At 38.0% G+C, this 15,439-nt stretch overlaps 1 protein-coding gene across 1 annotated transcript in view; it reads left to right on the plus strand.

Moving 5' to 3' along the window:
- The first annotated feature begins 502 nt into the window (after positions 1–502).
- Positions 503–15,439, plus strand: part of LOC137912782 (catenin alpha-2) — a 148,108-nt gene continuing 133,171 nt past the window's right edge. The window contains exons 1-5 of the mRNA XM_068756919.1: positions 503–604; positions 8,834–9,029; positions 11,001–11,167; positions 12,143–12,262; positions 13,377–13,643. Of these exons, the coding sequence (XP_068613020.1) occupies positions 503–604; positions 8,834–9,029; positions 11,001–11,167; positions 12,143–12,262; positions 13,377–13,643 (852 nt within the window). The remainder of the gene's footprint in view (positions 605–8,833; positions 9,030–11,000; positions 11,168–12,142; positions 12,263–13,376; positions 13,644–15,439) is intronic.

Below are 15,439 nucleotides of genomic sequence, written 5' to 3' on the forward strand. Positions count from 1 at the left end.
ATTCATATTTTTGAGTGCATTTTATTTTATTTTAACAATCCAAATATGTGGTTCGCAATAATTTGGTCTAATTGTGTGTGTGTCCCTTAAAAACAATGAGAAGAGCTCTATACGAAAAGTGTACTGAGCGATTATGTATACAAATTATAAAAAAAACCCCACAATTTAAAAGATCATGAAAAATAAGCCTTATGTTCTACCTTTTCAGAAATTAATTGTAATGGGCTTGGTTAAAACTGGTATCTGAGAGTGGTTGCTTCTGATTGGCTGAGGGTTATCCATGACAGATTATCTCATTATTGGGAAAGAAAGCATGAAACAAAGTGGGGATGCTCTCTAAGGAGTGAAGTAGTTCTAGTGAATTTAGTATTTTGTGCAATGGGACTAAAGAATGTTTAATAAAAATGTTTAATCAACATCAATAAATGTTTAATCAACATCAATAAACATAATCGCAACAATTGTTTTAATCATCAATCTGCTTTTGTGCCCAACAGAGACCATGACGACCGCCACCTCCCCCATCTTGTTGAAATGGGATCCCAAGAGTCTTGAAATTCGTACCTTGACTGTGGAGAGGCTTCTGGAGCCCCTGGTCACACAGGTAGTCCGGTTGATTTTGTGATTCAGTGGCCTTTTATTGTGACCAGCTTAATGCACACCTGTGCTATAATCATGCTGTCTATAATCAGCATCTTGATATGCCACACCTGTCAGGTGGATGGATTGTATCGGCAAAAGAGAAGTGCTCATTTACCGGTACACAGATCTAAACAAGTTTGTTAACATAATTTGAGAGGAATAGGCCTTTTCTGTACATAGAAAAAAGTCTTAGATCTTTGATTTCAACTCATGAACAATTGGAGCAAAAACAGAAGTGTTTTTGTTTATTTGTGTTCAGTGTAAGTTAGACCCATCTTCAAATTTCATTTTCATCAAGATCCATCTGGCAGTTTTTCCGTAATCCTGCTAACAAACAGACAAATGCCATCAACATCCTTGGCTGAGGTAAATATGTCTCTAAATATGTCAGCTACGTTTGTGCCTATCTTTCTGAAATACGCTCATTTGTGTTCATGGAAATTCATAGAAATGGCTGAGTCAGAGCAGATGTTGGCATTTCTCTGCCTTCTGATTCATTTTATGGGTGTTTTTTAATCTTGAGTGATTGCTGGTCGTCAAACATCACCATCTGCATCATTATCTATGGCTGTATAACATTATGAGTTTTTAGGCTTACTTGCTTTAATTGGATTACATAAACACTTGTCATCATCACTTTCATATGAATAGCAGTAGCAGTAAATGTCTGATTTAGTAATTTAATATGAAAACATATTGTAATAAATAAGACAAATAATTTGTTATTATTTGTTTCATTGCTTGCAAGTATAGTGCATCTTCCTTGTTAACAGTGACTGGCAGTTCATTATCGCAGGAAGGCAATAATTTAACTTATTTGTTATGAAGAACTGACGACCGTACTTTAATAATGCATGACTATTATTAGTAATTTTTCTCCACAAATGTCAGAAGCCCTCTGAGAATATAATATGTCTTACTTTCTTCCTTATTTTTTTTTTTATTAGCTTTGGTGCTTTTACAGGAGTGAAGTCAAGTCTGTGTTATTCAGGCAGCTTTACTTTTTGATTTTTATACTTATCTTTGAGAGGCAGATGAAAAAATGCGAGGACTGACGCCAGCTGGCCGGAAAGATGTATAAACAGGCATGACACCATTGAACATCTATACACAAATCACTGAACACACTGATGAACACCAACAAAGCTGGGACTGCCTCATGACCTACAACGCTTAATTAATTGTACCCATCAAATTAGGAAATGTGATGAATTATGGAGTAAAATAAAAAGTGAACTATTATTTTTCGAGTGATACACATTGAAATGAATGGTGTCAAATTGACATCAAGGCAAACAGGAAGGTTAAAGTTGGTATTAAATCACAATTTGTCCTCACTTTTCACCCACAAAAAATAACTGTTTGAAAGAAGAATGATAGAGACTTTTTTATTACTAGTTTGTCTAATAATTTATTTCCATTTATTCATAAATATATATACGTTGCTTACTTAATCTTTTATAATGGACTTTTAGGCCTGATAATAGAGAGACAGTGTGCCACAGTGCTTATGTTGCGATAATGAGGAACAGCTCCAATTGTGAAATAAAACTCATCTCTTTGGAATCTTCAAAGGACTCTGCGACTGGGACTGTGGGGCAGGATCAGCACAGATGTATTATAAATGCGACGGATTAGCCAAAAATATGTTTCTGTTTCTCCAGCTATCCTCATGGATATTTGTTTTCAAATTATTGTTCTGATTTACATTCCTCAGGACAGAAATCATCCTTCCATATGACTTCCGTGAGATAAAGTATTAAAATGGACATGGATCATACTGATTGAGCTCATAAAATAATGCAAACTATTCTCCTCTTACTGTTATTGCCATTGTTATGTTAGGCCTGGATGAAAGGCATTTTATTTAGTAGAAATTAATTTAACTTTTGCAAAGTTAACAATATTGACTTTCATAAATGAGGCTCAGAAGTAAGTCAACCGAAAAAAACTTGTCAAACTCAATTACAAAAGGGGCCGAAATTCATGACACAGACTGTTATGGGCCAAACAGATTTTATAGTTATTGAACTGTCAAGTACCTGCAAATTTTGACCTGAAAAGTTTAATTTGAAAACCGGACATTTCATGCAAGGACCCACAAGAACAATACATTAATATTTTTAATTGTATAATGTTTAAAGATGCATTGTGAACAAAGTTCTAGTAATTTTCTTTTTGAAACTGATAATTGCCTTTTTCATACAATAGACGAAGGGTAAATCTCTTAACCCCAAACAAGCTGTTTTGATTTTCTTCTTTAGATTCCCCTTTGTTTTCAGATATGCTCATGAATCTCCCAACAGATAACGTCTGACATCTGCTTAGTTTCAGGTTACGATCCCACGTAGAGCTTTCTGGATGGTGATTGATTCTTAAATGGATGCAAAATTAGGCTAACACAACATCAAGTAGTTCAGCACATCAAATACTGTATGTATCAAAGATGGTTTTCTCATTCCTTTTGTTTTGTCATCTGAAAGTTGTCAAAAATACATCTGTAGTGAAAAACAAATTATGTAGTGGATCAAACCGATTGTCAAAACATGAGTTAAAAGGGTTATCAATGATTAAAGAAAATATGGGGCTGTCTCAGAACACCAGTGCATGCCTTTTCTGAGGTAACCCATGCAGCTGAGATAATCTAGGAATCCGCATAATATAGACTGTCTAGTGGTAACTGTGGATATATGAACTGGAGAGAAAGTAGGCATCGATGCTAGACCTCATCTCAGGAGAGGATAAGTTGTAGCCTAGCAGAACTGATGACAGTGGAGAGATAACCTGGGTTGCCAACAGTAAGCTCTGCAGTGCACACATAAATATAGTATTATATTCTAAGTGATTCTCATGAATAATCAATAGCTGATATATATAATAAATCAAAGATCACAGTTTGAAACTTGAACATGTCTAAGACAACAGCTTTGCTATCTGCATCTGGCCAGGCAGTTACTTGGTGATGAATCCAATATACCTGCAGCTCCAGTTTTCAATTGATCGCGATTGTTGTCATTCCGAGAGAGTAAGAATGCACTGCAGACAGGTGCGTGTACTTAAAGGGTTCCGAATGTCAGAGCCTCCCATTGCAAATGCAAGCAGTCACAGAATAGAACATTTTACTTGTCGCATGCATAAAGCATTAGCTCTTCAGCTAGACATATTGATTTAAGGAGCCTCATGGGGCAGCAGTGCTGCAAACTCTCAAGTCTCTGTTTTTTTTTTTTTCATGTTGTTTGTTTGGATGGTCAAAAAAAAACTCTCTCTCGCCAGAAAGCCTCTTCACATAACTGGATTCTGGATTGTCTACAACATGCTGCGCCCGTTGTGTAAGAGCACGATGCAGCTGCCTGCAGTATAGTGGCTGCCTGATTGCAATTCCCTCATAGAAGCTAGATGACTTTGCTGTGCTCATCCTTGTGTTTTTCTCTTATGCTCCATTTCACTCAAAAGATCAGATTGGAGTATCCTTAATTTATAAGTAAGAAGGTCTTTCGTTATTAATAACAAGCTTATAATTGTTTTCAAAGCTCGCTTCGATTTTCATGAAGTGGTTATGACATTTTTGACGAGCCGCTCATTCTGAAGATATTCAGCCAGACCTCTTCATGAAGAGACAATATTTCCATAACAAAAAAAAAAACAACCCCAGCACAGTTCAGTCTTTATGAAGACACATAAATTGGATCAGCCTCAGTTCGTGCTGTGAGATTATTACAGGGATAATTAAATATACATCAAGCTTTTAAAGCCACTGTTAAAAAAACAGTCAGTCAATCCCTGTGGGAAGCTTCGTGACACATGCACGAGCTTTATCTGTGTGTATTCCACAGCCCAGCCTCGTGTTGATGAATAAATGAGCATCTGAAGTGCAGATGAAACTTGCCAACCCTTAACTCAATATGTTCTCATCTGCTGTTCCATGGAGGAGTCGCAAAAGTTATATAACGTGGACATATGAATTGAAATTGGTAGAATAGAAGTGATTATTCATTTCTAAGCAGCTGACAATGGAATGTGCAAGATATATATATATATATACAGTGTTTAATTTAATTGCCACATGTGTGACACTGTCATGTACATTATCCCTGGAATTTTTTGCACACTGCTAGTCCAGAGTGGTTTATTTGCCAGGTGTTGGCTGTGGATATACTGTGTACTAGTAAGGGGAGCCACATAATGGATTTCCTGAGCCCCAATTACTGCGCTGCTTAATTGAAGAAGGGCTAGAGAATATAATTCAATTTGATATGACTGCAAACACATTCCCCGTGCAGTGTTATTGCCAGAGTGCATTGTTGATAAATTAAATAGTGCTTCATTAACTGTGTTTTCTGGCTAGCATTCCCTTCTAAAGAAATAACTTTCATGTGACTTAATCTTGACTGTCACACAAACATATAAAACATCCAACCAATGTTGAGCAGCAATCTACTTTAATCCTTATTAAGCAGTTTGGTGCAAGATAAGCAGCTCCTTCCTTCCCAGTGCTTTATGACTGGATACTCAGCATGTGAAGCCGGGGGGGGGATACATTACCTTATTAAAATTTAAAGGTACAGTGTGTTGGATTTATGGGACATGAATGATGGATATGAAATGTAATATTTATAATTATCTTCAATACTGTATCACCTGACACTAAAATGATGTTTGTTTCACCGATGTGAAACATAATTTGCCATAAATCATTGACACAATCCTCTATACATTTACCTCTCTGTTGTGTTTTAGATTGCCGTGCTTCTGCAGTAGCCCAGAAGATATAACAAATCAGTGACTCTAGAGAGGGCCTGTCACGCGATTTGCATTTTGAGTTGCCATGCTATGGAAGTGAGATATGAGGGGTGTTCAATTACTTACAATCTGCACATCCGAGACTGTAACAAATACTACACAGTACACACAGTACTGCTGATTCATATAATGAACATTTATCACGTGTGATCTCCGGTAGTCTGTAGTCTGCCTCTATTTATGTTAAAACTTTTGATAATTGTTGTTTTATTTTTTTGATTGTGCTTGTTTGTTTGTACGTTAGGTGGTGAATCTATGCCAGCATGTAGCAGCTAGCTAACAAGCGTGTCTGTGTGTGTGTAGTGGATGAAGTTTGTTCGCTAAGGATATACGTGTGCTTTCATGTGTAAATATAATGATGAGTTATTGATTTCACAAACCAAGATTGAAAGGAACACAGCATTGCTCTCATCCAGCTGTGAGGACATGCTGAGAAGACGAGTCCAGAGCAGGGCAGCCTTGAATACAAGTGCTAAACGTAATCTCATTTTCATTGCGATGGTTAAAGGTTATCATGGCTGTATATCAGTGGCACAATTTCTGAATCCATTATGAGCGAGAACATGCATCATCATTTATTCCAGTATTAAAGCCATTTGGTAATGTAGCCTAGAAAGAATGTGACTTTGATTTCACCGCCTTTTCAGAGTGATATAATCCAGGAAACGCATTGTACAAATTCAGATGAAAAAAGACTGGTACAGCAAACTGTGAGGACTCTGACTGTAATGGGAAATTTTGTCCGCAATGCTCTCGGACACAGCCAAATGACATTATTTCCAGTCAAGGTTCTTGTGGAGAAAACCAACCTCTCCATCACACATGGCATTAACACAGTCCTCAGTTTAAAGGTCTTACAATTTCATCCTTTAATAAAAAAAACTAAACAATTTATGGATATTCTCCCTAAACATCCTAAAATATTTGTCTTCACTACATTCTTTCCTTCATTGTCCACAGTTGTAATATCACATTGGAAATGCAATGGTCGATATTTTCCTTCATACAATTCTCTATTGCTGCCAGTAGCAGTTGCTAATATATATGTCCTTTATTGTAATGACATAGTAAAACTAACATGGCTCTGTATATACTGTAGTAATTCAGCAAATAAATAAAAAGCTAAATATGAGCAATAAAAAACAACACAACTAAAGCCAACAGTAAAGTATCTGTGCCATTGAGTTAACAATGTGCATTACATGCAGAAGCATTTCTGATTGCACCTCCAAACTCTATTAGTTTGGAGGTGCAGGCACAGAAGGCCTAGTAAAATCCTCCGGATGTAAGAAGTTCAAGCAGGTAATGACACCGGTGTGTGATGTCATTACACATGCAGCTGACTTTCTTGAAGCAGCTTGAGGTGATGTCTCAACATGTCCCCGTGATCTTCTGCACCCTGGAGAGGACCTGCTGTAAAGCCTTTATGCTCTACAAGCTGCCGTGCAGCTGATTCACCACACGCAGCTGCAGGGACGTTCATGTGTTGTCTGTAGTGCAGTAACAATAAGTCAACAGCATCTGCTGGCGCAGACCAGCTCGCTTCAGTATCCTGTGTTGTGCTTTCTTATGCTTTGTCCTTTTTTTGGTGCATTTCATTTTCAGGTCTTCTTCGTACATCATGCAATTTTTGTTCCATATTTGTAATTATTTGGAAGCTCTGCACTTGAATTTGGTTTATTTTTAAAAAAAATTGTCATTCATTTTGCTACTATCTTTCGACTTTTTCCATTTTTATTCTCTTTCGTCTTCTCAGCAGGGGCATATTCAGTTTCCACAGTCTTACTTTCTTCTTATTTCACCCCTAAAACTCAATATATCCTGGACTATGATCGGATAAATCCATTATTCCTGTATTACATTTCTCTTCATGTCTGTGCATATACACTCAAAAATAATTTATCATTCAAGATTCTTTATTGTCATAATGCGAACAGCAGAGGTGAAAAAATCTTGTAGACTTTACTTATAGTATTAAACCCTCTTCACAGCTCAGACATCAATCCCATGAATTTTCAAAAGTGTCATTTTTTGTATTCTCCTAGAGGCTAGAAATGGATTTCGTCTAAGATTTTAGTTCCCTTCGCTTATCCGAATGCCTTCCACCTCAGATTTCTTCAGATCAAACATTCTTTTGAAATAAAATGCCCAGTTTGAGCCTCGCGGGAGCATAGATATTAAGAAAGATCACCTCTCCCTCTAGTCATACTTTAACCAAAATGTGTCTAGCCTTGAGTCCTTATCTTCAATATAAGACTATTTTTTTTAGACTTAATCCTCCCTCTCCTATGTCCTGACCTAGACGATAATAAAAATACTTGATGAACATTCCTCTTGAACTCATGTTCCTTCTTCTTCAGGTTAGTCTCCTGCAGCGTTACTATGTCTCCTCTGCCTTTCTTCATCTTATGTAGGATATTGGGTCTTTTGAGACCTTCGTTTACATTGCAAACGGAAATTTTATTAACCCATTTCCCATGTAATAATCCTGAATGCTCCTCCATGCACATCCCATATGCTACAGCAACAATAACAAGCAACTAACATAACATTTATTGGCACACAAAGGAGCTTTCATAGCCTGAGCCCTATTGTTGAGTCAGCCCTGATGGATAAAAACCTCACTGCTGATGCGTGCTGAGTCCATCTGCCTCCAACAGCACCATTAAGAGCGGTCCTGACCTTTTTAATTTGTATTGAGGTTGTATTGCCAACATAATGCTCGGGCCATACACTTTGCACATAATGCAGTTACTGTCATCTCACAGCAAGAAGGCTTTGAACTTTGGCTAAAGCCGGGTCTTTCTCTTAGGAGTGATCCTCATGTTGGGTTTTCAATGTGAGGTACGGTTAATTCTCCTGTCCTTGACCAAGACTGGCTTAGAGCTTCGAGTAGTTATTGGGCATTCCATTATCTGGAAAGTTTATTCCAGATAATGGCATTAATTGAATGAAACGGTGATCAAATATTTAAACAGTCCTTTTCCTGTCAGTGTTTCAGTAATTTGCTTGACAATTACATTAAGGGTTAATTTGGTAGGACTAGTGGGAAAAAAAAAAAGGTTCCTGTTGGTCCTGTGTAATACAACTGGAAAAAATGTCTTGGATCAAAGTATTTGTCGCTTGGCTCATTTCAGACATTCTTCTTGTGAGGAGAACGACAGCCTGATGGAGCAGCTGTAATCTACATGTATTTGGGATGATTGCTTCCAGTGGGTTCTGTCTGAGATTAGGCAGTGTGTCTGCCGTAGCTGCCTGTGATAGCGTTCAGAATTCATTAATTGCCTCATAGTTCCGCAAGCCCATATTTGGGATGAGCATAATTTCCTGACTTTTTCTTCAATAGTTTAAACATGAATATACTTACTACGCATCTTCTCTTCCTTCCCAGGTGACGACCCTGGTGAACACCAGCAACAAAGGGCCGTCCAGTAAGAAGAAGGGCCGCTCCAAGAAGGCCCACGTCCTGGCTGTGTCTGTCGAGCAGGCTACCCAGAACTTTCTGGAAAAGGGTGAGCAGATTGCCAAAGACAGCCAAGATCTCAAGGAGGAGCTCATTGCTGCAGTGGAAGATGTCCGTAAGCAAGGTGAGCTTATTGTCCGTGATTACGCAGACATCATTTAAATTTGTTTTAAAAACATCCCTGCCACTTTACGGTTTCTGTAATAACTGTAACAATGAATATACATTTTCATTACTAAATAACATTATTTTTAAACGTTATGCTTTTGGTAAATAATTTTTTTCTTGTATTGTAAGTATGTGTCATGGACACATGTGATAGAGACATAAACATGAACACATTACTTACTAAAGTCATAGCAATGGCAGTGTTTGTAAATGCGTCACGTTGAGACATTCGTGCAGCTTCTGACTATTCTATTTAATTGTTCCATTTGGAACATAACTGACATGACATTTTCACACATGTAAGTAATTTGTGAAAGATATAATACAAGGTTAAACCATTTTCTGCGGAATGACTGTGGTGAGGAAGTCTGCAAAATAAGTTATTAAAATGCCATATTTATCAAAGCATTAATTGGTTTCAATGTCAAATCATGTCAGACCTCTACACGACTAGAAAAGCATGTCGAGTGGCATGGCTATAACAGATTGCTATCCATTTATTTTGAGCTTTGTGCTGTCCCATGAATGTAATACATCTTATTCTGGAGCTAGTTACTTTTCAGTCATATGCTGTTAAAGCTTTGACTGTTTCCTAACTTTTTGTGATTTTTTATTTTATTTTTTAAAATAAAACAAACTTCTGCATTGACACAAATGTTTTAGCGTGGTGAGTCAGTGAGCCTTTATGTGAATAATGCACTGATCCATCATGACACCATCACAAAGGGCATGTAGAGTTTAGCGTGCAGTTTGTTTTCTTCTAGCCGGTTTCCACATCCTACACCTACACCATCAGCTTCACGTGCTTGGCCACTGTTAGTGTGGAGCGCCAGCTTGGCAGTGCTCGCTCACAGGTTTCCTGAGGCGTGAAATAGACCATGCTGTTTGCTACCACAACTGACATCAGACAGGACAGTTTCGATCTTCTGCACTTGTTTGGCATTGTAGACAAAACCAATAAACCAAACCAAAATAAAATAAATGTTTATAGATCCAGATCCAGAATACATTTTGCACGATATTGCATATTGATCCCCTTTATGACTGTGACTTTGGTGAGTGAATTGAATGCATGTTTTAAAATTTAATAGGATCTAAGTTAGACCAAGACCCATCTTCAGATTGATTTTTCATCAAGATCCATTGAGCAGTTTTTTCCGTAATGCTGCTAACAGACAGCTAAATGCTGTCAAAAACATAAACCTCCAAGGCGGAGGTCATAATTACACAGCTCCCTTTCTTTCTTTTATTGGCAAAGCTCAAAATGTATCTCTCCCAAAAGTTGATACTCCACTTTTGCGAACCGTTTTCTACCACCCTGGAAATATGGATGCTCTCGAAAGCTCTTCAACTTAGAAGCATTCTGAAGAGCACTCTCATCATTCTCTTTGTATTCCACTATCACCTGGGTGACTATAAATTACATGTCAGGTTGTCAGAGAAGAGTGTTTTATATGAATAAATGAAGAATGAAGCAGCCAGAAATGCAAAGTGTTTCTTGTGCGTGTGTTCTTGTGCAAACTGGAAAATAATATCTAATTTTTTACAAGACCCTGAGCAGAAGTAAAATGAGTTCCAAGCCAATTGGCATTGATGGTCTAGTTCATATCATTGTGAACTGCAAAATGAAATCACAGAGTTCAGTCACCCATCACCAGATCGCCACTGGGGCAGACAGAATTATAGCTCTATGGTGTCATAAGCAGATTTAAGCAAGTGTGTATTTTTAGTGCCTGCCTTTTACATGTGTTAGAATGCGTTCAGTAGCAAATGAACACTGAATGATTTTGGTAAAAAAAAAAAACATGCATTAAAACAATATCTACCGATTGGTGCGCTTTGGGTTCATTGAAGTTTATGTGAAGGATCAATTATTGTTCCTTTAGCTTTGATTCTTCAATAATCATGCCACCCTTTTCCGTTTAAGGTGAGACCATGCGTATAGCTTCATCAGAATTTGCAGATGACCCGTGTTCCTCCGTGAAGCGCGGGACAATGGTGAGGGCCGCCCGCGCCCTGCTCTCCGCCGTCACCCGGCTGCTCATTCTTGCTGACATGGCGGACGTCATGAGGCTGCTCTCCCATCTTAAAATTGTGAGTGCAATCTTCAAATTAATTGTGAGATGAACCAAGTGTGCTCCATGAACATTAGTTCAACAATGTGTTTTCCAGTTGATGTGCCCCTTCTGGGTTTTTTAAGTTATGAAGCCATGGCAACCTAACACAAACGATGCAGATATTAGCGCATATACCACACGGGGGATGGAGCAGAATCCCTGGCAACACTCATGTAATTTTACTGTGCTGGTGACATTTTACAGTGCCCTGATGTGATGAAAGATACGATACTCATCCTTCTCACTGTCAACAAAGATTAACAACATAGGTTCATTTCTACTTCAATATGAAAATGATACAGACCTCTGAACAATTAATGGATAATGCTGTTAAGAGTGAACAGTTGATACGATCTGAAGCAAACTTGTACAGATGTACATATTCATTCCCTCACTCCCTCAATTATTTACTGCCCTTATTCCGGCACCGCTTCATTTTTGAGGCCGACGTAGGGGTTTAACTCAAGCCAGTATAAGCTCTGCCATCAAAGGCAGAAGTTCTCTCTCTCTCCTCTCCCCTTTTCTTTTACATTCTGTGGATGTCTTTCATTAGGCAGAGGATCAGACATTCAGAATTAGAGTGCATCCTCAAAAATAAGATTGTGATTGCTGAAATGAGATCCATAAATCTACACTGTTGCATTATTTACCTGCTTGGTGTTAAACAGGAGAGAGATAAAAAAAAAAAAACATACACAAAACCCATTGCACAGAACAATTTATTACACTTCATTACTATTTTTTTGGCTTTACTCTAAGGTGTGCTGTAACATTCACAGCTAAAGAATTATTACTGAATTACATTTAATTTATGAGACTATAATTACATTATACAGATCATTACATACTAGTTTCAGGTGCATATTAAAAAAAAAATCCAAAATTTGTGTGTGTGATGATGAATATATATTTATTAGATATGTGTGTGTGCGTGCGCGTGCTTATGATACAGGTGGAAGAGGCCCTGGAGGGAGTCAAGAATGCAACCAATGAACAAGACTTGGCCAATCGTTTCAAGGAGTTTGGAAAAGAAATGGTGAAGCTTAACTATGTGGCAGCCCGGAGGCAGCAGGTAACGGAGCCCTCGGTCTTCTGCTCAGAAAGCTTCACAAATTCGTCAGATTCTGTGGTTTATAAACGACTGAATTAGATTGCCAGTGGCTAAAACCAAAACCAAACCCAAATTTTAACCTCCTTAATTTGGTAAGCGAGTGTGTCGAAAACATGTGACTGATGCGGAACATGATGCCATCAGCATCAGATTGTGAAAAAACTAATTCATCACAAAATGCAATTTCCTGCTGTGCATCACAGATATTGTGTCTTTAGGGCTCGCTTTCATAGCGATACGGGCTGCCATTAAAAAGTGATTAAGTAAAGAAGGCCTTTACATGAGACACATTTTCTTGTAAGGGAAATTTAGTAAATTTAATATGCTATTAAACTATTTTCAATCAGTTATTTAGCTAATGACTGCGACTCTGTCACTTCAGATGCACTCAAATTAGACATAACATCATTAAGACATTACGAATACCGGTAGCTTTCTTCATATAAATATTCAATTTAGAGTTAGTTACAGCTGAATGTTGCAGATACAGAATGTTCGTATCATGATGCTGACAAACAGCAACATATCAACATGTATCATGAGGAGGAGAACACATTGCAGTAAAACCGTTTTTTACATCTCCTCCATTGTGACAAAAACGTTTTGTAAAGTGATTTTTACGATTGTATTATTTGCACGCAACCACCCAGAGCACCGAACTGAATTCACTTCAGATCTGCTGACCCTGGGCTATGTTTGTGTTGTTGGAAAAAAAACGAATACATAAAATGGAACATGATATATAAGTTTTACAGAAAATGTCTTAAAGTGGGGATCAGTTTGTTCTCTTTTAATGAATAAATAATGCCATCAAAGTCCCATTGTCCCATTTAGCTCTTGAAGCTTTATCTGTTATTTTTGAGAACTTCACTGTTCTGCCGTGTCCTTTACTGCTCTGGCTTTTCTGTGGAGGATTCACGACAAGTGGTCATTGTGGGTTTTTGGGATTGTGGATCGTGAAGTACGAAGACGCTAATTAAATGCGGTCCAGTTGTTCTACAATGTGTCTCATGAATCCTTACGTCGAATAACACGAGTCATTACAGCTCAATTGAGAACCTTTTGTCACTGTCAGGAACTGAAAGATCCCCAGTGTCGAGATGAGATGGCGGCTGCACGTGGGGCTCTTAAGAAGAATGCCACCATGCTGTACACGGCATCACAGGCCTTCTTGCGTCACCCCGATGTGGCAGCCACACGTGCAAACAGAGACTACGTGTTCAAGCAGGTCCAGGAGGCCATAGGAGGCATATCTAGTGCTGCTCAGGCCACCTCGCCCACTGACGAGAAGCACGGCCACGCTGGCATCGGGGAACTGGCTGCAGCCCTCAATGAATTTGATGTAAGTCACAAGCATTTAAAAAAAATCGTTTTAGATATCACTTTCTGTATTCAACAATGAAGTGCACATTCATTTTAAAGACGAGAGATTTCTAAATTGCTCGGAAACAAATGCTCATGATTTGTATACTTTTTCATGCTAAAAGTGCCACATCTGGACATTCATAATCACATACTTTACATGAGAGTGAGAACGGTGTACCATACTGTCAACAACAACAACATACCCTGAACTCTCCAGTTCTCCTTTCATATTATTTTATTAATGATGACTGCACATAATTCCAGGTTATACAGAAGCCTTGCCTCTGAGACTTTATTCAGGCTATCACTCCAATCTGGGTTTTTATTTGACCTTGATTGTCTGCAAGTAAATGATATATACCGGTATGTAGTTGTTTGTGATCAGACCTAGGTGTCCTAACAAAAATGGTTCTCTGCTATCATCTAGTGGTCATACATCGATAGTGATGTTCACGTGATCGTCTGTGAGTCAAGACATTGAATATTGCCTCTAGATCTCCAGTTTGTCCACTTGTCTAGATTAAAATGTGTTGTAAATGCAACAAGAATCTGATGGGGTGGAAAACGAAGCGTAATCTTGATGCCGAGAATCAAACTTAAAAAACGTTTCCACTGTATAAAGTCCTATATTTATATTATCTATTTTTGCTGACGCATACAGAACATCTAAATGCTACACATTTTTATTTCCCAACATGCAGTACACACATGCAGTATAATTAGCAGCGTTCTCCTTCCTGATAATGTTTTATCCTCAGACACTTTTCAAGACACACACTTGCCAGCCTGTCCAATTTATTATCAGTAAATGAAACTGCAGCTTTATATTAACTGCTCTAAAGTCCATTTCACAGAATTACCCACTATATTTCTTTCAAGCCGTCCTCACTCTATCAATCCCTACAGTCCTGAAAAATATGATGCTAACTTAATGAGTATTTAATCTTTTTTTTTTTTTTTGCAGCCCCAATGTGCCCGTATGATATTGGATCATTGCAGAGCATGTCTACTGCAACTTAATGATATTTCCTACTGTCCGTTATCCCTACTAATATTGGCTTAGCAGCTCAAACAGTCTTACCCTGTGATGAGTGATCTTTATATTTTACACAACCTGTCCATTCTTCATGTCTGTTATTTATGTGTGTTTTTTTATGGACGACACGCTGAAACAGCCTCTTTACTTTAGCAGGATCAGACACCTCTGTTTTATCTTTGTCTCCATCATCGACTCCAGTACTGTCTGCAGCGGATGAATGTTGTCTGTTACAAACCAAGACACATTGCCGCTGGTCAAGACTCACTATCAGGGAACGGCTGTGCCTTACCCAGTTCTCTGAAAGCTACACACTCACCTATGATTTGCACTTGCGCTCCTAATGATTCTTTCCTCAGATGATTACTCACCAGATAATTTTCTTTTCTCTTCCATCGTGCTGCAGCGGAAGATGTACAGGCAATTTTTAATGATGGTATTATTATGTATTTTCAGAGAAACAAACCCATTATAATAGCTACCTGGTTAAAAAATGAAATTTAATGATTTTTCACATTAAGGAAAAACTACATGCATCCTGTAAAGTGTGACGTGTCATGAGCGCTATTGTTTTGTCTGCTTTGGTCTTTCTACACTTTTAAAAGATGCTGCATACTTAAAATTTATACCCCGTTATCCTTACATTTTCTTAATACGAGACGCATAAACATTTTAACATATAAATCCTTGGCACTCTTCTTTGGCGACATGAGTCTTTCCATTCCATCTTCTTTCTG

This window comes from Brachionichthys hirsutus, unplaced genomic scaffold (genome assembly GCF_040956055.1).
Source record: "Brachionichthys hirsutus isolate HB-005 unplaced genomic scaffold, CSIRO-AGI_Bhir_v1 contig_247, whole genome shotgun sequence".
Lineage (NCBI taxonomy): Eukaryota > Metazoa > Chordata > Actinopteri > Lophiiformes > Brachionichthyidae > Brachionichthys > Brachionichthys hirsutus.